This window comes from Balaenoptera acutorostrata, chromosome 5 (assembly GCF_949987535.1).
Source record: "Balaenoptera acutorostrata chromosome 5, mBalAcu1.1, whole genome shotgun sequence".
NCBI classification, from domain to species: domain Eukaryota; kingdom Metazoa; phylum Chordata; class Mammalia; order Artiodactyla; family Balaenopteridae; genus Balaenoptera; species Balaenoptera acutorostrata.
Window position 1 is genome coordinate 79,155,598 of NC_080068.1, and position 24,360 is coordinate 79,179,957.

Sequence of the window (24,360 nt, forward strand, 5' to 3'; positions counted from 1 at the left end):
CAACTACTGAAGTCTGTGGGCCTAGAACCTGTGCTCTGCAACAAGAGAAGCCACCGCAATGAGAAGCCCATTCACTGCAGTGAAGAGTAGTCCCCGCTCACCACAACTAGAGAAGACCCTTGTGCAGCAACAAAGACCAACGCAGCCAAAAATAAATAAATAAATAAATAAATAAATAAACAAATACACAAATAAATAAATAAATTTATTGAGGGAAAAAAAAACAATCCAACAAATTCAGTTCAGTATCTTTCTGGAAGTTACAGTCTTCTGACTTAATTCTCACCTGAATTCAAGGAAGTCTTCAAAATACTAAAAAAGGAATGAAAAAGTTTAAAGTAGTATAATGTAAAAGATATGTAAAACATTTACTATACATCTTATTTGCTTATTTACAACACAATGAACATTGTAAATTGGTTTAGGTTCTCTGAAGTTATAGGCAAAAATTTATGTGATGTGTCTGCTATGTACAGTTTTCTGGGGAGTAGCTTCATAGCTTATTGATTTCTCAAAGGATCTAATGACTCCCCTCCTCCCCAATCAAGTATTTCCCTGAGTAAAATTATGGTGTAGATAAGTTCATTTTTGGAAACATCTCCCTTGATAATACCTAGCCTTGTGTAATAATAATGATAATAGCTGACTTAAAAAAAAGATTATTATCTGCTTATGTGCCAGGAACAGTTTCATAACCTTATGAAGAACATAGTACTATTATCCTTGTTTTACAGTTGAGGAAACTGAGGCATAGTAACTTGCCCATGGTTACACAATTAGCATGTGGTGGGGCTAGGAACCCTAGCATATTGGCTTCAGAGGGTCCCATGCAATGAGGCCATGTTCATGAGCTATAGTTTACTCCTTTGTAAATTGGGGACAATAATAGTAGCCAGTGTCATTGTGGGTATTAGATGAGTTAAACTGGGATAGTCCATAGCTGCATGCCTGGCACATACTACAATGGGCAGTTAATAAATAGGAGCTCTCCATGCTTAGCCTCTGTTTTATTCCTGAAGTCTTTGCTATCTTTCACTGTAGCGATATGGGTGTGATAAAATGCAAGACGGAACAGGGGGTGGGTGGATAAGTATTTGAAAGTCTAGGGCCAAAGCTGGAGATATTGCTCTTCCCATTAAACTCTTTAAGGCCTCATGTTTTCTCTTAAAATTGTATGCAAATGTCACATGCTATTCCACAGTTCAATTGCTTATCTATTAATATAAAACTTGTTTACTCCAAAGCTTTCGGGATCATTGTTCTTCTACGGAGAAGATGTACCTTATTTATGCCTTGGTTTCACACACACCCCTTTGAGGGACTCAGCCACGCAGGTTTGGGAATTTGGAGGCCTAGATTCCCAGCTAGGACCCTCAGCTTGTTTGGGCCTTATATTTTTCATTTATAAAATGGTGTGGGTAGTAAGGACTATTTTACCAAAGTCTTTTTTGCCCTGGAATTATACAACATAAAATTGTCCTAAAAGTGTTTTCAAACTGTGGGTCTCCATTTAAAAGTAGGCGAAAAGACCAATTCGATTGGTCAAACATTAAAAAAAAAAAAATCAGGGTAAGTACTGTTTGGTGAAATTTTTGTTTCAGAATAGATATTAAAATGTAATATGTGAAACATACACCTAAAAGGTGTCTTACTGCGGCTGGTAATAGAAACATTTTAAAGCTACATTTAAAGGAGCGCAATGCATCCTCTAAACGTGCCCGCCCTCGGGGGAAATCAATCTCAAAACCTGCCCACTTGAGAGCCCCCTAGAGAAGCGGAAGACGCAAATCTGGGTGCGGTCCTGGGCCCCGCCTCTCCTCGCGATTGCGGCGTCCCGCGGGTCTCGGGGGCTGCACCTGGGCCCACGTGGCGTCTCCCGCCTCCCGCCTCCCGGCCCCGGCCTGGGCCCACAGGAAGCTGCGCACCTCCTGACGTCATCAAAGGGCGCCGCTGCCTCGACCTCCTTCCACTTCGCGGGAGAAGTTGTTGGCGCGAATGGATCCCGAGCCGCGGTAACGGATTCCCCAGCCGGCCGGCCTGCCCGCCCACGCCTTCATCCGTGGGCTGCAATGGTGAGCCCCCGGGGGAGGCTATGCGGCCAGGGGGCTGGGGAGAGTTTGCAGGCTGGGCGTGGACCTGGCATTCCTGGCATGGAGGGTCGGGGAGGACCGCGATGCGTGGCTTCGGAGGGGAGCGAAGGCAAGAAAGGGGCCACAAACTGGGCACTGGTCTCACAGCTTTCCTTGCACCGCGGGCTTCAGCTCTCAGCCGCAGCCAGCGCGCGGGGCTATTCGTGCTGCGCAGCAGTTTTAACTTTTTTCCACTCTTGGGGGAAGGGAGAAAGGAAGGGAGTAATGAAGGTGATTTTGGGGGCTCAGCGGTACAGTTGCTTTTCCTGTTCAGTGTTGCTTCGAACCTCGGTTTGAGTCCTGCCTAAAGCGTTGATTTCAGGCCTTGGGTCTCGAAGGAGAAGAATGTTACAGACTTTCCTTTCTAATGAAAAAGTTGTCTTAGGCCTTCAACTTTCATCATTAACAGCCCTGCGAAATGCTCATCACAGAGCCGTTTTGAAATCGATGGCATGGGAAGGATGTTTTATTTTGTTTAGATGAGTTCATAGAAATCAAAGGGATAACACGGTTTACCAGGAAAAAAACAAAGCAAAAAACCTGGTAGAAACAGCTGTAATACATTTGACAGCTGTCATCGCTTATCACCTGATGTTAAAAATAATCTTAAAAAAGAAACCCTCAGTGCATAATTCTGCATAAATCCTTTAAATAGAGAGTGAAATAATTATGCAGGCGTCAAAACAGACATTTACACTGGAATGGCAATAGATACAAGTATGTATTTGAAATATTTTAATTTAAAGGACAATTTATGATGGTCCATTAAGCCAGAATCTACTTAATAATCAGACATAATTTTTTCAGTCATTTTATCTTCAATCAGCTTATTTGTCTGTCACAATGCCAGCATTCTGAGCTGTGTGTGTGGAATTTTATGCCAAATTGGGAACCCTTACAGCCCTTCGTGTTTCTTCTCAGAGAAGGATGAAATGATGATAATAGCCACCTTGTAACAAGTATCTTCTTCAGGTGGATATGCAGGCTGTTTGTTTTACATGCCTTTCTTCATTTAAACCTCACAGCAATCCAGTTTTACAGATGGCAAAGGAGACTTTTAGAGTTTGAACAATTTGTGATATGACTAATAAATGGTTGAGCTAGAATTAGAACCTAGGTTTTTCTGACCACTACATTATACCACCTCCCTATAATGATCATAATTGCATTTTGGACTTCAGGCACTATGGTAATTGTGTAAAGTTCATGAGATTTGGAGTCTTGAAGGTGAGAGTGAGGCAATGTTTTGGTCTTGCTCTGCCATTTAATGGTTAAGTGGTTTTGATTAAGTAAATATCTTAACTTTAACCTCTTAAATCCTCTGTTTCCTTACCTGTAAAAGGGGGGAAATATAGCTGCCTTAAGTGATTGTCTTGAGGATTAAACACGATAATAAATGTAAAGCTTCTATTCTGTTGCCTGGCATGTGGTAGGAAATATACAACTACATTACTAATGATCTAATTTTCTCAGGAAGGACTCTGTGGAACATTACAAAGAGTTTAAGGGACATCAAAGATGCCTCTGATGTTGTCAGTTATGGTGAACAACAGCTTATATAGTCAACTTTTGATTATTCAGTTACTTTTTTTTTTTTAATTAATTAATTAATTAATTTATTTATGGCTGTGTTGGGTCTTCGTTTCTGTGCAAGGACTTTCTCTAGATGCGGCAAGCTGGGGCCACTCTTCATCGCGGTGCGCGGGCCTCTCACTGTTGCGGCCTCTCCCGTTGCGGAGCACAGGCTCCAGACGCGCAGGCTCAGTAATTGTGGCTCACGGGCCTAGTTGCTCCGCGGCATGTGGGATCTTCCCAGACCAGGGCTCGAACCCGTGTCCTCTGCATTAGCAGGCAGATTCTCAACCACTGCGCCACCAGGGAAGCCCATTATTCAGTTACTTTAAATGATTGGTTCTTTTCCCTCTTAGTACTCCTGTTCATAGTGCATATGAAAAATAAAGACCTTCTCAGAAAAGAAGTGGGGAAAAGGTTCTGTAAAGTACGTAAGAGTTTTGGATTATATTAGTGTTTAATTTAGTCCTTCTGTCTTGTAGTACAAAAATTAGCAGAATCCTAGACCAGAATTCTGTTCAACCTATGTTTATTGAACACCTATGCACAAGTTATATTGTACAGTAGTTCTTAACTTTTGCTTGGGTCACAGCTTTCTTTGATGTTGTGGTGAATGGTATGCAAGTTTTCTGCCCACAGAAATACATACGAATACATACCATTTTAGGGGATTCACATATCTTCTGAAGCACTTCTACAGGTGCAAGGTTAGTAACTCTTGCCCTTGGAGCTGCATCTTTTTCTCAGATCTTTTCCAATTAAAGTTATCAAAGGAATAAAATACTATATATCCACAAAATGGAATACTATGCAACCACTAAAAAAGAGAAAACTTTATGCCCTGATGTGAAACAGTTGCCAAGATAAGTGAAAAAAGAAGGTGCAGGACAATATGTAAAGTATGCTACCACTTTATGTAGAAAAGGAGAGAAAAGAATATGCATATTTTGCTTGAAGATGTGAAGGATACACAAGGAACTAACTGATAACATTTGTTGCCTCCAAAGATGGGAAATGTGTGTCTGAGAGGCAGGGTGGGAGGGAGACGTTTTACCCTTTTGAATTTTTTTTTTTTTAATTTTTATTTTTTTTAATGAGGATCTTGAATCAGATGCGTATGTTTGATTGATTGATTGATTGATTGATTTTGGCTATGTTGCGTCTTCGTTTCTGTGCGAGGGCTTTCTCCAGTTGTGGCAAGCGGGGGCCACTCTTCATCGCGATGCGCGGGCCTCTCTCGTTGCGGAGCACAGGCTCCAAACGCGCAGGCTCAGCAGTTGTGGCTCACGGGCCCAGCCGCTCCGCGGCATGTGGGATCTTCCCAGGCCAGGGCTCGAACCCGTGTCCCCTGCATTAGCAGGCAGACTCTCAACCACTGCGCCACCAGGGAAGCCCCGACCCTTTTGAATTTTTGAACCATGTGAATATAATGTCTGTTAAAGGAATCTAAATGAAATTAAAATAAACAGAATAAACAGTAGCCATGTAAATGATTTGAATTGCTACAAGGATTTAATTATTTGCTCAAAATGGGAATAAAACTTGAAAGATGCCGTTTTTAAGAAATCAACATATATAATTCATTGGCTGGCATAGTTATTTATTGAAAATATGCATAAGTTTGAATTAAACATGCATGAGACATAAGGGAAAGCCTTTTTGAAGAGCTGTCAAAGAGAGTCTGACTACATCTAAGCTGCTTCATTGCAGCATTCTGGGGGAGACCTTTCACATTGTAGTTTACTATGTGAATGCTCTCCCGGAGCAGCGTTGTCACCCTTTTATAATGTGTTGGGTTTTCGTTGCTGCGCGTGGGCTTCCTCTAGTTGCGGCAAGCGGGGGTTACTCTTCGTTGCGGTGCGCGGGCTTCTCATTGCGGTGGCTTCTTTTGTTGGGGAGCACAGGCTCTAGGCGCGCAGGCTTCAGTAGTTGTGGCACCTGGGCTCAGTAGCTGTGGCTTGCGGGCTCTAGAGTGCAGGCTCAGTAGTTGTGGCGCACGGGCTACAGTAGTTGTGGCACACGGGCTCAGTAGTTGCGGTGCACGGGCTCTAGAGCGCAGGCTCAGTAGTTGTGGAGCACGGGCTTAGTTGCTCCGTGGCATGTGGGATCTTCCCGGACCAGGGCTCGAACCCATGTCCCCTGTATTGGCAGGCGGATTCTTAACCACTGCGCCACCAGGGAAGTCCTGGAATTGTTTTCTTAATTTCACTTCTGGATTGTTCATTGCAAAAGTATAGAAATATAATTGGTTTTAGTATATTGATCTTGTGTGTCATGCAACCTTGGAGAACTCATTTCGTAGTTCTAAGAGTTTTTTTAGTGAATTCCTTAGGATTTTCTCTATTTAAGATCATTTCATCGGCAAATAAAGATAATTTTTCTTCTTCCTGTCCAATCTAGGTGCCCCTTTTATAATTTATTTTTTTCCTAATTAGTTTTTTTTTTTTTGCCACAGTGTTGAATAGGAGTAGCAAGAAGGATCTGTATTTTTCCTGACCTTAAGGGACTACATTCCAACAACTTACCTGTTGTTTTTAAAGTATAATGTAATTTTAACTATTTTAAAATTATTTCATTTCATTTGTTTCTTCTGTGCTGCTATCAATATACAATATTAGTCAGATGTATAATTTTGCATTTAAGTGGTTTTAAAGATAAAAGATTTTTACATTTGGATAGGTTTTGTGAAGTGTGTTGGTGATAATCAATTTCTGCTTGTGGATTTGGTGGAGGACTTAAAAATATTAATCAGAAATATTTATATTTCTTTACTTTCAAAATAGAGAAGTAAAGCCAAAATGTCATATTTTGGCAGCTACCCCACAGAGCACTGCAGTACTTATTTTGCATAACATCCTGTACTCTTCAAAGTAAGTGAACACAGTGGCATGATTTGCTTTCTCTTTGCATTTTTGGTAGGCACATATAACTTGTTGGTTGGTTGAGCCCATCAGCAGTGAAAAAAAGTTATTAGAGCTGTTTGGTTATACTTCAAAATAGATATATATCAGCTTTTGTACTTTGACTTCTTAAAGTTAAAAGGTCATTATGATGGCTTACTTTGTGCAGGTTTAGGAGTATTTACTGCAAAAGAAATTTTTTAAAAATCTCTGTTAATAGATTTATAATCAACCAAGTTAGAAAATTCTAAAAAATGCATGATTTTTTTGAGTACCAGCGAGGTCTGGTACTTTGTCTTGACTTATGCATATTAAAATTGCATTTGGGTTGCCTGATAGGCGATGCTTCTCTTTAATAGTGTTGTAGAATTGTTAGTTACACCTTAGGGTAGGAGAGTGCAATAAATCTTTTTTTTTTTTTTTTTTTTTTGCTTACACTTAAGAGCATTTAAATTTCAAAACTTTTACTAGAAAATGCCTTGTTGTCATTCACAGTTTTTTCATCTGTCAATTAAAGTTAAAGAATGTCATAGATTTGTTCTGTGGATTAAATTAATTTTTTAAGTGTTTAAATCATTGTCTGGCACAGAGTAAGTCCTATTTAAGGGTTTGTTAAAAAAGTAAATAAATGAAGCCCTAAATCAGGGCATTGGCAACAGAAATAGAGGAAAGAAAACAGCAGTATTTGGGAGATTAGGTTGGGTTGGTTGATTAGGTGGAGGGTCAGAATGAGGAGGAAAAACAGTGCTCATTTTTCTGTTTTCGGTGAATGGTGGTGCTATGCATTGAGGTGGGAAATAAAGAGAGAGAAGCAAGCCTCCAAAATATGGGCTTAGTTTTGGATATTATGAGTTGGAGGCACCTTTGGGGCATTTGGTAGAGGTGGAGATGACAGACTATTGGCTACATGGATATGGAGCTCAGAGGTCTTGAGTCGAGACAAGATTTAGGAAGTAGCAGTGTGTTTTTAAGTGGTACTGATATTGGGCTTCCCTGGTGGCGCAGTGGTTGAGAATCTGCCTGCTAAGGCAGGGGACACGGGTTCGAGCCCTGGTCTGGGAAGATCCCACATGCCGCAGAGCAGCTGGGCCCGTGAGCCACAGCTACTGAGCCTGCGCGTCTGGAGCCTGTGCTCCGCAACAAGAGAGGCCGCGATAGTGAGAGGCCCGCGCACCGCGATGAAGAGTGGCCCCCGCTTGCCGCAACTAGAGAAAGCCCTCGCACAGAAACGAAGACCCAACACAGCCAAAAATAAATAAATAAATAAATAAATAAATAAGTGGTACTGACATTGAGATGGATGTGAGTTAGCTTGTGCAGTGTGAATATGTGAATCAGAAGTTTTTAACTTAAGGTTCATGGAGAGCCATTAATAGCCTTCAGAAAAAAGCCCTGAAGAAGAGGAAGTATTATACTAAAAGTGAAAGTGTTTTGCTTTTTGTAGCCACAGTGTTGTAATATGACAAGAGAGTACCATATGATAGAAGTAATAATACACAATAAGTGTTAATTTAATACCCACTTAAAGTTTCTTAAAACAAAGTGCAATAGGTAAAGTGATGGCAAAAAATTAATCTCAAGTAAAGATTATTTTAATACACAATCTTTAAAAACAAATTTACCATGAATTTCATTTTACATAATTAAGAACTTCTGTTTCTGAGCCCAGGTGTGAAGGTCAGTGACCTTAGGAATAACCACTCATGTGTTCAACCATTATTAATTAAGCATCTGCTTATCTGAGGTGCTGGCCCTGTACTTGAGATACAGAGGTGAGTAAGCTAGACAGGCCTGCTGTATGGAACTTACAGCAATGTTTTCAAACTCAGATTTCTATGACTGTCAAAAGTATCTCCTACTAATCATTTTGGGACCCATTTCAGGTGTTGCTTCTTTTGGTAAACTGTCCCTGAGGCTCTCTGTGTTAGGTGCTCCTGGTGCTCTTACAGTTTTGTGACTTAGCTCTGTCTTAGCACTGCTTTGTATTTAATTCTTTATATACTAATTTGTCTCCCAGGTAGCCTCATGAGGGCATTTTCCTGTTTGTGTCCTAAGTGTCTGCCTGTAAGCACACAAGGATCAAATGTATCAGGAATAATGAGAATGGAAAGGCCGTATTGCTAGTTGTGGAGTATGGCTACTTTTGCATAGATCCTTAGAATTATGGTAAAACTATGAGGGGGCAGTCATGGTCAAGTAGAGAACTATGAAAGGGATTTGGAGTCAGAGGACCAGGTTCCATTCTGTTGTGCCATCTCTTCTAATCCCCACAGGAATCCTGTGGAGTAAGTGGCATTATGAGGAAACTAAGGGCCAGAGAAGTTACGTAATTCATCCCAAGTGTCTGGAAGTAGGTGGCAAAACTGACAAAAAGCTTTTTTTTGTCTGACTTAATTCCACTTACTTACCTATAAAATGGAGATAAATCATTCTATTTGCCTTTATACCTCACAGAATCATCAGAAGAGATAAATCTCTATGTCCAGTAGCTGTAAGTAAAAGCGTGAAAAACTTACTTGTTACTATTAGCTGTGTGTGCTAAAATTTGTTTTAATTTTTATGTGATTTTTGCCTAAATCTTTTGCCTTATTTGAACTGACCTGTTCACTTAGTAACTATTAAAAAAGAAAGTAAGAAGAGTGAATTACTACTCTCTTTTGGTTCCCGAAATAAAACTATTTCTTTTACCATTTACTTTAGAAATGAAATTACGGGGACAGAGGGTATGCACATTTAAAATTTTGATAGATATTGTTGGATTGTCTTGGAAAGGTTATACCAATTTTTACTTTTATTAGCAGTGTAGTATGTGAGCATGTTTCCCCACAACTTTGACATATCTGGGCATTATCAATCTTTTAACGCTTAGGGAAATATAATCAAGTTCTAATTTATCTGTTTATTATTTGTGAAGTTGAGCATCTTTTGTTACGTTTGTTGGTTATTTGCATTTCTTTATAATTTGTCTACTGGTAGCTTTTACTCATTTTTCTACTGGGTTATTTTTTATTGATTTGTAGGAGCCTTCTTATATATAACATGTTGTAGATATTTTCTGTTAGTTGCTTATATTTTAACTTTGTTTATGGCATATTTTATTTTATTTTTATGCAGTCAAATCTGTCTTTCTTTATGGGTGGCTTCTAGCCTTGATGTTCTGCTTGGAAGGACTTCCCTTTGCTAAGATTATAAAAGTAAACTTAAAAATTTGTTCCTTTTTCTACTCATATACTCAGCAAGAATTATTCCGTGCAGTTAAGAGTGATGTCTAGATCCATTACTTGGGAGTTTGATTAGTCACTAGTCTTCGAAGACCTGGAATACCAGACAGGGAATGTTAATTAAGAGTAAGGTGAAGTCACACTATAAATTAAAGTCAAATTGGTGACCTTTGGCTCTTAAATGTTCATACACCAGATGGCTGCTCACACTGGAGATAATCCCTAAAAAGGTGTGAGTATAGAATCGCTTTCATTCTGATGTAAATTCTTTTCCGAAAGTTTAGATTTTTAATGTATATTGAGTTAGATCAGGATGCTGTAATTTAATTGTTCAGCTGCCATCAGAGTATAAGGGCATGGGGAGTGGGAGAGTAGGGTAGAATAAAGGGAAAAGAAAAGAAAAGGGTTGTGAATAGGAAGAATTACTTAAGGAGGAAAGGTTGCAACAATGCTAAGGATTGGCAGTATGGAACAGACAAAAATCAGAGAGCTCAACGTTACCAACAATTCCATTTCCTGAATTATATTTTGTTTTCTTTCTCTTGCTTTTTTAAGTATTTGTGGTTCCAACACAGATGGAAAACCACCATTGACTTTAAGCTGATTATTAATATTTAGTTTTGATATTTCCATGGTGCATGTGTGCTGTGTGTGTGTGTGTGTGTATGTATGTGTTTGTATGTGTTTTAAAAATCACCACTGTTTCAATGAAGACTCACTTGGTAATTTCAAAAGTGAAACTCCAATGTGAAACTCTCATTTCCTCCAGAAGCAATAAAGTAAGTAGTTGTTAGCCTCAAACTCAATTCTTTGCAAATTATAGGGAAGACTGTGGCTTTCTGACTTTCTTATTCATATATCTTTTCTTTAGCACCTGACACAGATGTCTCAGTTTCATAGCTGAGGTATCCATTCTGCAAACAGTATTTTTTAGACTTAGATTTTATTAGGATGGATTTGTGACTTTTTTATATTAAGAAATTTACAAAAGAGGGTATAAAACTAGGGAAGTCTGTAACCTTTCAAAAAAAATTTAACATGTCTGTGTACCTCATTTATCTGTTTTCTTTATTGCCTTAACCACAAAGCTGTGTGTGTGTGTGTGTATGTCTTTCTATAACACACTTGTTTGGGATTTTTGACATTTTAAGGGTTTGACAATTACTGCGAGGATCTAGGAGAAAAATTGTTACCTTTCTTACACTTGGTAAAGTACTTTTAACAGGCATTTTCCTCACTACAATAGAGATAGGTTGGAACAGGTTAAAAGAATTGAAGACTCAGGCTTATGACCATTAAGGATAGGAATAGGGAAAACAGTACAACAGGCTCTTGAGCCCATCCTTTGGAATTCAGATCCTAAATTCTCACTATTCTTTGTTCCTTACACCCTTGCCTGTGAGCAGAGACAACTGTAAATGGAGATGTTTCAGTGACATGAAGGGATAATAGTTCATAAATGAGGGAGAAGGGAAGCTTTTTACTGAGCCAATATTGTGATAGATGCATGATTAATCCTCATAAAGTGTAGGGAGTATTAGTCTCACTTTACTGATGAGAAAACAGATTAAAGTAACTTGCTCAGGGTCACCCAGCTAGAAAGCACTAGAGCAGAGATTCATACCAGAGGTTTCTCATTCTAAGGTCCGTTCCCTTTTCTCTATACCACAGTTTCTTCAAAGCTAAAATCTAAAAGGGTAGGGAAGAGTATGTATGCAAAGGATAAGAAAGGTGAGTGATATTAATTGTAAATTACATTGTAAATGTTTCAGTATGATTAATTTGATTCTGTTGTTTAACACGGGGTAGAGTAATTGAAGAAAGTATTGTAGTCAAAATTTTTTCTTCAGAATTTGGAAAAATCATGTAAAGGAAAATAATTTCAAGGTTCTTAGTTATTAAGGTCTTAAATGATCAGGGTTCTGAGAGTTACTCTTCTCTCAAACTGGAGTATAAATCCCATAGGTGGGACTTCCCTGGTGGCACCGTGGATAAGACTCCGTGCTGTCAGTGCAGGGGGCCCGGGTTCGATCCCTGGTCAGGGAACTAGATCCCACATGCATGCCGTAACTAAGGAGCCCTGGAGGTGCAACTAAGGAGCCTGCCTGCTGCAACTAAGACCCAGTGTAACCAAATAAATAAATAAATAAATATTAAAAACAAAATCCCATAGGCAAGGATTATGTTCTTCAACTCTTTGTCTTTTCACCTGCTATGCCTGAGATGTTGGGGTGTGTGCATGCATGATCAATAAATGCTTGTTACTTACCTCTTTAGTAGTTGTGCTGTCGTTAGGAAAAATTTCCTTTGTTTATTTTTGCCCTGTTTTTGGCCAGATTCTGAGAATTAATATTACTTTTCATTAGGCACATTATTTTTTTAATCTTTTTTTTTGGGGGTGTGATGCACACCACGTGGCTTGCGGGATCTTAGTTCCCCGACCAGGGATTGAACCCGGGCCCTCAGCAGTGAAAGTGAGGAGTCCTAACCACTGGACCGTCAGGGAAGTTCCCGGACACATTATTTTTAACTGAGGTAATTTTATCAGTTAACTTTTGCATATAGAAAGAATGCTGCTGCACACATGGAACTATCTCATTATGAAGAAATTACCTAGAGTAAACCAGTGTGTGTGGAGAGTTGTTCCTTTTTACAATTGAAATTAGAATTTTGTGCAGTTAATGTTTGTTTATGATTCTCCTTTTTTGCTTCTAGGATATTCGAAAATTCTTTGGGGTTATACCAAGTGGAAAGAAAGTTGTAAGTGAAACAGCAAAGAAGAATGAGAAAACTAAGTCTGCTGAAGAAACTATAAAAGCAAAGAAAGGAATAAAGGAAATCAAGGTCAGTTTTCCAGATACAATATTGAATTGTATAAAATAAACTCAGTTCTGAGATTTGATTTATTTGGAGCCTTGAGTAAATATAGATTTCAACTCATTTAGCAGAGGAAGAAGAAAATAATAAGGTATTACTTATTTCTGGTTAATATATCTTACTGCATTCATAGCTTGGTGTTTTCCTTCACTAGACATGGAACCCTTTTTAATTGTTAAAACTTTGTGTTTTAAGACCAAAATTTGCTTATAAAGACAGGAGAGCCAGGTGAATGGTATTGGGCTTCTGGTGAGGGAAGGCTTTGGAGGAAAGCTTTATTCTTTTTCCTGTCCTCCTTGGGCCTCAGAGAAATTAAGATACAGCGTCACTATGAAAAGCAGACAATGACTACAATAGTGTATTTGAGTTAATATTGTTCCACTTTGTGTAAAATGTAAGAATTCTGCAACTCTACAGGTCTGTTTACCACCACCCCATCCTTTATGCCCTAATTGGCATATGTATTATATCGACATATATTAATACTCCACATTCAGTGTAATAATTATTGCTGTAAACTGACATTATTTTGAAGAAGTTAAAAGAGGAAAATTGATTTGTAACCACGTGTGGTGATGGATGTTAATGACTTGTCATGATCATTTTGCAATATATACAAATATCAAATCTTCATGTTATACACCTGAAACTAATATAATGTTACATGTCAATTATTTCTCAATAAAAACTTAAATTAATAAGATAAGCAAAATTAAACAAAATTTTAAAAATATGTAAGATTAAAATTATAAACAAATACATATAATAATTTAAAATAAGCAAACCATCAAAATCATCAATAAATTATAATTTAAACACATAAATAATTTTTTTTATTTCTTAGGTGAGACTAAAATAAACACCTCAGTTTTCTGCTCTGCAAAAAAAAAAAAAAACAAAGAAGAGAATTGATCTTTTGTACTTAACTATGTATTTGCTGCTTCTAGTGCTTTTCATTTCTTACTGAAGATCTGAATTTCCATCTAATATAATTTTCTTTAAACCTGAAGAATTTTTTTAAGCATTTCTTGTAGAGTAGGTCTGTTGGCAATGAATCCTGTAAGTTTTTGTTTATCTAAAAATGTCTTTATTTTGCCTTCATTCTTGAAGGATATTTTTGCTGGATATAGAGTTTTGGATTGACAGTTTGTTTCAGCACTTAAAAATGTCCCATTCTTTTTTTGGCCTCCATTTTTCCTGGTGAGATGTTAGCAGTCATGTTGTATTCTCTTGTATGTAATGTATTATTTTTCTCATGCTGCTTTAAAAGATTTTCTCTTTATCTTTGGTTTCAGCTTTGCCCATGGTGTACCTGTGTGTGATTTTCTTGTGTTTATACTGTTTAGGGTTTCTGAGCTTCTTGACTCTGTAAATTTATATCTTTCTTCAAATTTGGGAACTTTTGCCATTATTTCTTCAAATATATTTCTGCCTCATTCTCTCTCTCCTCTTCTTACGGAATTCCAATTATATACACATTAGAATTTTGGAATTGCGGGACTTCCCTGGTGGTCCAGTGGGTAAGACTCCATGCTCCCAGTGCAGGGGGCCCGGGTTGATCCCTGGTCTGGGAACTAGATCCTGCGTGCATGCCGCAACTAAGAGTTTGCATGCTGTAACTAAGAAGTCCTCACACCGCAACTAAAGATCCCGTGTGCCGCAGCTAAGACCTGGTGCAGCCAAAATAAATAAGTAAATATGTAAAAAAAAAAAAAAGAATTTTGGAATTGCATCACAGATCATTGCAGCTTATTCATTTTTATTCTTTTTTTCCTCTGTACTTCAGATTGGATAATTTCTCTATTACTGTCCTCAAGTTCTTTGACTCTTCTGTCATCTCCAATTTGCTATTAAGCCTGTGCAGTGAATATTTTGTTTTAAGTATTGTATTTTTCAATTCTAGCATTGCCTACTAATTCTAACGTCTGGATTCATCTCAGTTTAGTGCCTTTTATCTTGAGTCTGTGGGTCATGTATTAGTCAGTTTGGGCTACCATAAAATACCATAGACTGACTGACTTAAAAACAGGAATTTATTTTCTTACAGTTCTGGAAGCTAGAAGTCTATGATTAAGGTTCCAGTCAATTCAGTTTCTCTCGAGAACTCTCTTTCTGGTTTGCAGATGGCTCCCTTCTTGCTGAGTCTTCACATAGCCTTTCCTTGGTGTGAGCACGTGGGGAGAGAGGTTGAGAGACAGAGTGAGTGAGTGTATGCACGTGAGTTCTCTGGTTTCTCTTCTTATAAGGACACTAACTTGTCAGATCAGGGCTCTACCCTTATGACTTCATTTAACCTTAATTACCTCCTTAGAGACTCCATCTCCAAACACAGCCATACTGGGATTTAGGGATTCAATCTATGAATTTTGGGGGGATACAAGCATTCATTCCATAATATTCTGCCAATGGTCCCCCAAAATTCATGTCCTTTTTGCATGCAAAATACATTTATTCCATTCTAAAGCCCCCCAAAGTCTTAATTCAGTGCATCACCAGTTCTAAAGTCTGAAGTCCAAAGGCTTATCTAAATATCATCTAAATCATATATGGGTGAGACTTGAGGTATGATGCATCCTGAGACAAAATTCTTCTCCAGCTGTGAACCTGTGAAACCAGACAAAGTATGTGCTTCCAAAATATAATAGTAAGACAGGCATAGAATACACATTCCCATTTCAAAAGGGAGAAATCAGAAGAAAGAAGGGGGCGACAGGTGCCAAGCAAGTCTAGAACCTAGCAAGGCAAATTCTATTTGATCTTGTTTGATGAAATATCTGGGCACCTTGTGGCCCAGTCAGGTTGACAGATAAAAGTAACCATCACAGGTCACATCTCCTATTTCTTTGTACATCTGGTTATTTTGGATTTACCTTGCATAGTGTGAATTTTACAATGTAGGAACTTTGGATTCTGTTATTTCCTCCAAAGGGTGTTAATTCTTTTAGTTTAGCAGGCAGTTAACTTGCCTGAACTCAAACTCCAAACTCCTGTCCACTCTGTTATGGGCAGCATCTGAAATCTTTGTTCAATTTTTTTTAACCTTAGTTGGGCACTTCGAGTTTTTGTGTGCATATATAGTTCAGGAGACAGCCACAGATTTGGGCTAAGTTTATTGACAGAATTTGGAACACCCCTTCTGTGGCTCTTTCCCTCCTGGGATACCCCTTTCTCTCACTTTTGAGTTATTGTCATTGTTTCTAACCCTGTCCTCTAGTCTGGTGGTGTATTTGAATTACGGTGATTTATTCATCTCATTTTCTTCCAAGCTAGTTGATTGTGCTTAAGTTTTTGAAGTTTTATTATAATGGATAGAAACATATTTCTACCTTGTAATTGATTATAGTCAGTTTTTTTGCTGTCTGCTTTCTTGATATTTGGGGGGAAAATTTGAATGTGTTAGAAATGTGATGTATAACTACAAAATGTTAGTAATACCTTATGAATATGTTAGAAATGTGTATATAACTAAAAAATATAAATATTAATACCCTTTGCCTTGGTTTTATTTAGTTTTCCACCAGGCAATGAGTAGTGATACGCCCACAACTCCTTAGCTTTTATTTCTGTCTCAATTTTTCATTTTCAGGAAGCACTTGCCTTGTAATATCTGATATCCTTTTACTCTTTGTTATACATAGGTTAGTGTTGAAAGTGGAAATGAATAATAATATAGCCTTTTCTACAATCCTGCCTTTGCCATCTGATGCAATTATTATCCGGCTTATTCTCTCCCCTGCTCCTCCCCGCCCCCACCAAGTTTTATTGAGAAATAATTGACATACACCACTGTATAAGTTTGAGGTGTACAGCATGATGGTTTGACTTACATATATTACGAAATGATTACCACAGTGATTACCACATGTGGGTGCAGATACCTTTTCAAGTTAGTGTTTTTGTTTCCTTTGGTTATATTCTCAGAAGTGGAATTGCTGGGTCGTATGGTAGTTAGTTCTATTTTAAAGTTTTTGAGGAACCTCCATACTGTTTTCTATAGTGGCTGCACTGATTATAGTCCCACCAACGATGCACAAGGGTTCCCTTTTCTCCACACCCACAGCAGCATTTGTTATCTCTTATCTTTTTGATGATGGGTCTGGCCTGTTCTTTTTTTTTTTTTTTTTTTAAATTTTATAGCTACTTTATTTATTTATTTATTTATTTTTGGCTGTGTTGGGTCTTCGGTTCGTGCGAGGGCTTTCTCCAGTTGCGGCAAGTGGGGGCCACTCTTCATCGTGGTGCGGGGACCACTCTTCATCGCGGTGCGCGGGCCTCTCACCATCGCAGCCCCTCCCGCTGCGGGGCACAGGCTCCAGACGCGCAGGCTCAGCAGCCGTGGCCCACGGGCCCAGCCGCTCCGCGGCATGTGGGATCTTCCCAGACCAGGGCTCGAACCCGTGTCCCCTGCATTAGCAGGCAGATTCTCAACCACTGCGCCACCAGGGAAGCCCTGGCCTGTTCTTTAGCCTAATTCAGGCATTACTGACATTTGGGGCAGGATAATTCTTCGTTGTGGAGGACTGTCCTGAGCATTGCAGGATGTTTAGTAGTATCCCTCATCTACCCACTATATGCCAGTAACACCCTCAACCCAGTTACGACAAGCAGAAGTGTTTCCTGGGGGGGCAGCGTTCCTCTAGTTGTGAACTATTGAGCCCAAATCTAATGAGGAGAAAACAGCTAAGTTATATGGGCTTCTCTGTGTTCTAATTATACTGTGATGTTTATAGGTAAAGAGTTCTTGTAAAGAAGATGACTTCAAGCAGAAGCAACCAAACAAGAAAAAGAGGATCATCTATGATTCAGGTAATATTTCTTTTGAGGAGCTTTCAAGTTTACAGACTATTTTATATCTGTTAGAACAGTGTTTTCCAGACTGACGTTCTGAGACACACAGCTCTCTGTGATGTTAACAGGTGCTGTGAGAAGAGGGCTCTATGTTCAAGTAAAGTTGAAAACAACTTTATTATACTATAGAATTTATCAGAGCCGAAATATGTTAATATATTAAAGTTTTGTTCGGGAGGGGAGATAGTATATACAGCGTGTCTGAAACTTACTTTGAATATGGTATATTTATTTTTTAAAATATTCATATTAACTTCTCTTTCAGCTGAGGTTCTTAGAAACTGAATTTGAAAAATAGTGCCATAAAATGTTGCTTTAGAAACAAAGATCTAAAATATAATTTTTGTGCTTTTGATCTGGTCCTTTTTTGTTGCAGTTAGAAAGGAACAAACACAATTTAAAAACTTTGAATATACAGTTGACCCTTGAATAATGCAAGGGTTGGGTCTTCAACCCCCCTTGTAGTTGAAAATCTGCATATAACTTTTGACTCCCCGCAAAACTTAAGTACTAATAGCCTACTGCTGATCAGAAGCCTTGTCAATAACATAAAAAGTCACTTAATACATATTTTGTATGTTATATATATTTTTTACTATATTCTTACAATAAAGTAAGCTAGAGAAAAGAAAGTGTTATTAAGAGAATCTTAAGGCAGAGAAAATACCTTTACAGTACTGTACTGTATTTATTGATACTGTAAGTTTATGTCATCTGTTTACAAGATGAATCATCTCTCAGTACCTACATCAATATTGTCTAATATGATACAAAAGACTGTAGATGTTATATGTATTACTAACACTAGACATCAAAAATGAAAAGGTAATGTGAAAAGGAAGTTAGTATTTATTTACAGATATAACGATTCATGCATTGATAATGAAGAAGCAGCAGTATGATTGCTTTATGGTAGCCTAGTGTTATTGATACAATTGCTTCATGATAGCCTAGCCTATGCACTAATGAATGAATCTGTTATAAAATTTTGGCATACAGTATTACAGTCATATTCATAATACAGTATTGGAAACATTGTTACATTAAAAAAAAACTCACCTGTGATGATAGATAGGCTGATATGCAGTTTCTCCAGTTACAGAGAGGCATACTGTATAGTAATGTAATTCTTTGAAAGCAAAGTTATAAAACAGAAAACTAACACATTAATTTTATATTGAAGATCACCTTATACCTATGTAGGGATAGACTAGTATCTACACATATTTTATGCATTCATAACATACTTTTTTCTTAACTTTTTCGATATTTCTAGGCTACGTGGTTTGTCTCTTTTTTCAAATTGTTGCAAATCTCCAAAAGTTTTTCCAACGTATTTATTGAAAAAAATCTGTGTATAAGTAGACATGTGCAATTCAAACCCATGTTCAAGGATCAACTGTACTTTTAAGATAGGGAATATACACTTTTATGCATGCCTTTTATGATATGTTAAAATAATGGTAGAACTCAGGAAGTTTTAGGTTTTGCTTTTTTTGGAGAAGATCTATTTGGTATGAATTCTTAAAATTAGAAATGTAACCTAAGGAAGCATTTATAGAATGTCAGGATTTTGACAGTGATAGCAAAGATTCTGACTCATTTTCTAAAAGTACTTGAGTGTTTATCGTGAGTCTTTTACTGCTGTATAGAATTGTAAAGAATTTGAAATAAGTACATATCACCATTCCCCAGGAGTTTCCATCTTTTGGGAAAGTGGAAATTTAATTGTTTGATACATTTTAGAACAGTATGAGACAGGGTTTAAAAATGCATGGTGAGAGGAAGAGGAAGGACACTAAAGTTTCTGAAACTCCTCTATTGTGTACCAGACGTATACTAGGTATTTATACTTGGTCTTGATTTATATTTAAGTGCTCTGGGTGATTAGATTGTGGTAGACAGAATAATGGCCCCCAAAGATGTCCACACCCTAGTTAATAGAACCTGTGTATATGTTAGGTTACGTGGCAAAAGGGAATTAAAATTGTAGGTGACATTAAGGTTGATAATCAGATGACCTTAAAGTAGGGAGATTATCTGGATGGGCCCAATGTGGTCACAAAGAAGAGGAAGGCAGAAGAAGAGATTTAGAGAGAGATTGACTATGGAAGAAGGTTAGAGAATTAGAGAGATGGCAGCATGAGAAGGACTTTGCCTAATGTTGCAGGCTTTGAAGATGGAGGAAGTGGGGGCCATGAGCTAAGGAATGCTAACAGTCACTAGAAACTAGAAAGGTGAGGAAATGGATTCTTCCCTATAGTATCCAGAAAGGATCACAGCCATCCTGATGCTTGATTTTAGCCCAGTGAGACCCAAATTGGATTTCCAACCTCCAAAACTATGAGATAATACATTTGTGTTGGTTTGTTGTTTTTTTTTTGGCTGCTTCATGCGGCATGCGAGATCTTAGTTCCCTGACCAGGGATAGAACCTGTGACCCCTGCAGTGGAAGCACGGAGTCCTAACCACTGGACCTCTGGGGAATTCCCCATTTGTGTTGTTTTAAGCCACTAAGTTTGTGGTGATTTGTCACAGCAGCAACAGAAAAGTAATACAAAGGCTTAACACTGGATAGAAGGCAACCTATGAGAATTTATAAAAGAGATTTACCTTGAAAAGGGTCTTGAGGAATTGGTTAATAATAACCACTTTAAGGGAATTCCGTGGTGGTCCAATGGTTAGAACTTGGTGCTTTTACTGCTGTGGGCCCGGGTTTGATCCCTCGTCGGAGAACTAAGATCCCGAAAGATGCATGGCACAGCCAAAAAACAAACAAAAAAATCACAAAAAAACCCACTTTAAAAACACACTATATTTTACTATTTCTTTTCAAAGTTTTAATTTTCCTGTCATTTAGATTCAGAATCAGAGGAGACAGTGCAGGTAAAAAACTCCAAAAAGCGACCAGAAAAATTGCCACTGTCTTCTAAACCTGCTAAAATTCGACACCAGGATCCTGTTACATACATTTCAGAAACAGGTAAGGGTACCGAATATGTTTATTGTTTTAGAAAAAAGTGCAGTGTGTGTTATGTTCTTGAGCTTCTCGTTGGTATCTAAATATACCTCCTTCACTTTGAACTGAATTTCTGTTGCCTTTTTTGGTTTGTTGAATTATATTTACCAGGGGAAGGCTGTAATTATCTTTGGCATTTTCTGTGAGTTAAGGGCCAATTACAGGGGAATTGGTTCTTAGAATTTTTTTAAAGTGCTGTATATTGAAGCATATATGTTGAAGTTCTGTCTTGAATCATATATTCAAATATTATTGGGTTGTTTTAAGACTTTTTAATGTAAGTTTTTTTATCTTGGGTGTTAAAGTCATAACAATCTTAAGTATATAATGACTATTCATATTTGTGCTTTATAATCTAGCACAGATGTGACCTAAATTCCTTATATTCTCTGGTGACACAAAAGATTTTAGCATTGGCTTTTAAAAAAAATGATTGTTATTGTATTTATATTTATTTGAGCTGTTTTGACTGGTCAAAAAATAAGACATTTATAAATGTACACTAATCTTAAGATTTCATAGTATAAATAATTGTTTCATAGATAGTATTCTTTTATGGTGAGGAGCCCTGAATTATATTGTCATCTTAGGAAAAAAACTTAGATGGGTGCATTATAAAGTCATTTAGATTTTAGCATTGTTAACTCGTTAACTCCTAGAGGAGACCATCTTCAAATTCACAGAACCTGTTTTATCAGTTCCTATATAGAAATGCTTAAAGGGGCCATGAGAGCATCTGATACCTCATTGGTTTGTTCATCTTAAGGAAAGCCTCTGACACCATTATTTTTAGCACTCTGCTACTTGTATTGCTAGTGAAGTGAATACACCTGGTTTGAAGAGACAGGGTAAAAACCACAATTATTTTGACACAGCATGTTACAACTTACATTCAACAGACATTTATTGTTTGTCTTTTCCGTCCTAGATACTAGGTGCTGGGGATACAAAGATGATTAAAGACTCCTAGGTACTATAGGAATTGCCTGAGGCTGCAATATGCAATAGTCAGGGAGAGGGCTTGATGGAGAGGGTAAGATTTGATCTAACCCTTGACAGATGAGCCTGTGATGGAGGGAAAGAACATGTCTGGTTAATAAGATGGGATTATTTAAAGCACAGCATCCAGCACAAGGCTTGATGTATTCGCAGGACACTGAAGAGATTGCTTGCCCACATGATGAGGAATAATGAGAGGTAATGAAGCCCGTTTAAGGAAGATCTTGGAAGCTAGGCAGAGGAATTCCACATAGCAGGGAAAAGGGAACCATTAAAGTTTTTGAACAGTTATAGAATGATGAAAATAGTATTTAAGAGTGATTGCTAGTATTTAAGGTGGGAAGGAGAATAGAAAAATCATAATTGGGGAGGCTGAGGCATTTATGGTAATCTACAAGTGAAGTAATGAGAGTCTTAAAAGTTAGCAATAGTTAGGGACTGATCTGTAAACATTTTGGGAGATGAGTTATAGGTTAGGTTTTTGGATTACCTATGGGTTTCATTCAGCCATGCTATCTATGGTTTACTATTAGGATAATTGGAGAGCTGATGTTATTAGCATGATTACATATAAAATTTTTTTATTTTTTAACATCAGCTTTATTGAGATAAAATTCACATACCATACAATTCACCTTTAATGGTTTTTTAATATAATTTTTTAAAATTTATTTTATTTATTTTTGACTGCGTTGGGTCTTTGTTGCTACATGCGGGCTTTCTCTAGTTGCGGCGAGCGGTGGCTACTCTTTGTTGTGGTGCGCTGGCTTCTCATTGCAGTGGCTTCTCTTGTTGCGAAGCACGGGCTCTAGTCGCATGGGCGTCAATAGTTGTGGCACGTGGGCTCAATAGTTGTGGCTCGCGGGCTCTAGAGCTCAGGCTCAGTAGTTGTGGCGCACAGGCTTAGTTGCTCCACGGCATGTGGGATCTTCCCAGACCAGGGCTCAAACCTGTGTCCCCTGCAGATTCTTAACCACTGAACCACCAGGGAAGTCCCACCTTTAATGTTTTAATGTTATTGGAATTTGCTTACACGTATGGGCTGTTACTTGAGAGTATGAAGGTACTCATGGTAGATAAATTGGTCAGTAAGTAGGGAATGAAACAGGAAAGAAATCCTTGTGTTGTAGAAGGAAGCTGAGACTGGAAGGTCAGAAGCCCTGCCTGGAGGGTACATCCTTGGTTCCCATCTAACAGCTGTGTGACTGGGCTAAAGGGCAGTGAGTCTGTCTCCCTTTCTGTAAAGCAGAAACACTAATTGAATAGGCTAGTTGGGAAAACTTAATGGGATGATGCATATGAAAGGGCCAGACCCAGTGCCTGAAACAGATAAATAACAGGCTGTCAAAAGGAAAAAATAAAAATGAAAGAAGCCCACAGATGAAGCTTTGTAGGTTCTCTGAAACATTTACGTATTTGATAAAGTTGTTCAAATGACCAAAGAGAAAATCTAAGTGACATGAACATATTTTCTGTAAAATTTTTTGTAAGCTGAGATAAATTTCTTCATTATGGCCTGTGGCAGATTGACTCTTGAACCTTTCTGTTCTGTTGCTAAATATCTGCTCAGGCACGTTGTGCAAATGTGCTCTTCCATTAAAAGGCTCCCTCTTACATCTGGCCACCTTTGTCAAGTTTTGAATATGTGGGAGGGATACTAAAACCAGTATGGTGATAGGTTTATTATGTAACTGAAGGTGGTGTGATCAAGCTTTCCAGTGACACCCTGAAAACGTCAAAGTTAGTGTGCAGACAGCGATGGCCTTCAACTGTGGATCAAGGCTATCGTTATCTTGTGACTTTAGGTACACAGAAGGGTCAAACAATTTAAGCTCTGATCACAGGTTTTCTTTAACACGGGACTGTTTATTTCAGACCAGGTATTTTCGAATGTTATTTTCTGAAGAGATAACTATCATCTTATCTGAAATTTTTATGACCATTAGACAGTAGTTATATCACCCTGCCAAGGGTATGTACATGTGAAAGTGAATGTTGTCATCTTGTCTTAGCAAAAAATCTTGGGGTACAGTATATCTATCTCATATGATGTTCAGTATTACATAGTATTCTGCTTTTTCCTGGATTTGAGATACAGGAAAGAAGTTAGCTGTTTTTTTGCCTGTTTTATCTTCTCATAATTTTTTATGCCTTGGAATGATAGGTGAATGGGAGAAAAGCCCTTTTCCTTCCCATCATAAAAGAGAATGAGACTGTTAGAAAGAAGTCTGCAATAAAATTAGCATAATAAAATCAGAAATATAATGAGTTTCAAAGAAAGAAAAGTGCAGCTTCTTGAAATTAATAAACTAACTAGAAATTTCTTGACCATAAAATAATTTTTATTCTTTTTTTTAAAGCCAAAACTACATACAAATTTTCAATGCTGGTTATGAATAAGTATTCATATTGTAGAAATAAATATTTATCAGTATATTGGGACTTGCCTGGCGGTCCAGTGGTTAAGACTTCATGCTTCCAATTCTGGGGGCATGGGTTCGATCTCTGGTCAGGGAACTAAGATCCCACATGCCACGTGGCCAAAAAAAAAAACCACAACAACAATTTCTCAGTATAGGGTTAAATAAAATATTTGTGGTAATAAAATTGTACTTTTTTTTTTTTTTTTTTGGAGTTTGGAGCTTCTTGTGGAAAAGGATTATATGATATGATTCAGTTTTAAAAACCTGTCAATTCCAAAAGAAACAATTTTCTTTACTATTCCATATTTTATCTTTTATAAACCAACTTCTTTTTTCCTTACAGCATAGCATGTGTAGTGTTTAAGAGCATGA

At 37.8% G+C, this 24,360-nt stretch overlaps 1 protein-coding gene across 3 annotated transcripts in view; it reads left to right on the forward strand.

Annotated features, from left to right (window-relative positions):
- The first annotated feature begins 1,855 nt into the window (after positions 1-1,855).
- RFC1 (replication factor C subunit 1) overlaps positions 1,856-24,360 on the forward strand; it is a 74,369-nt gene continuing 51,864 nt past the window's right edge. For 2 of the 3 annotated variants that reach the window (XM_057546462.1, XM_057546463.1), the window contains exons 1-4: positions 1,856-2,072; positions 12,538-12,666; positions 17,430-17,505; positions 20,408-20,530. In XM_057546462.1, coding sequence (XP_057402445.1) covers positions 2,070-2,072; positions 12,538-12,666; positions 17,430-17,505; positions 20,408-20,530 — 331 coding nt within the window. In that variant the 5' untranslated portion in view covers positions 1,856-2,069. Of the gene's footprint in view, positions 2,073-12,537; positions 12,667-14,863; positions 14,917-17,429; positions 17,506-20,407; positions 20,531-24,360 lie in introns of those variants that run through there. The other variant, XM_057546464.1, reaches the window with a different exon arrangement.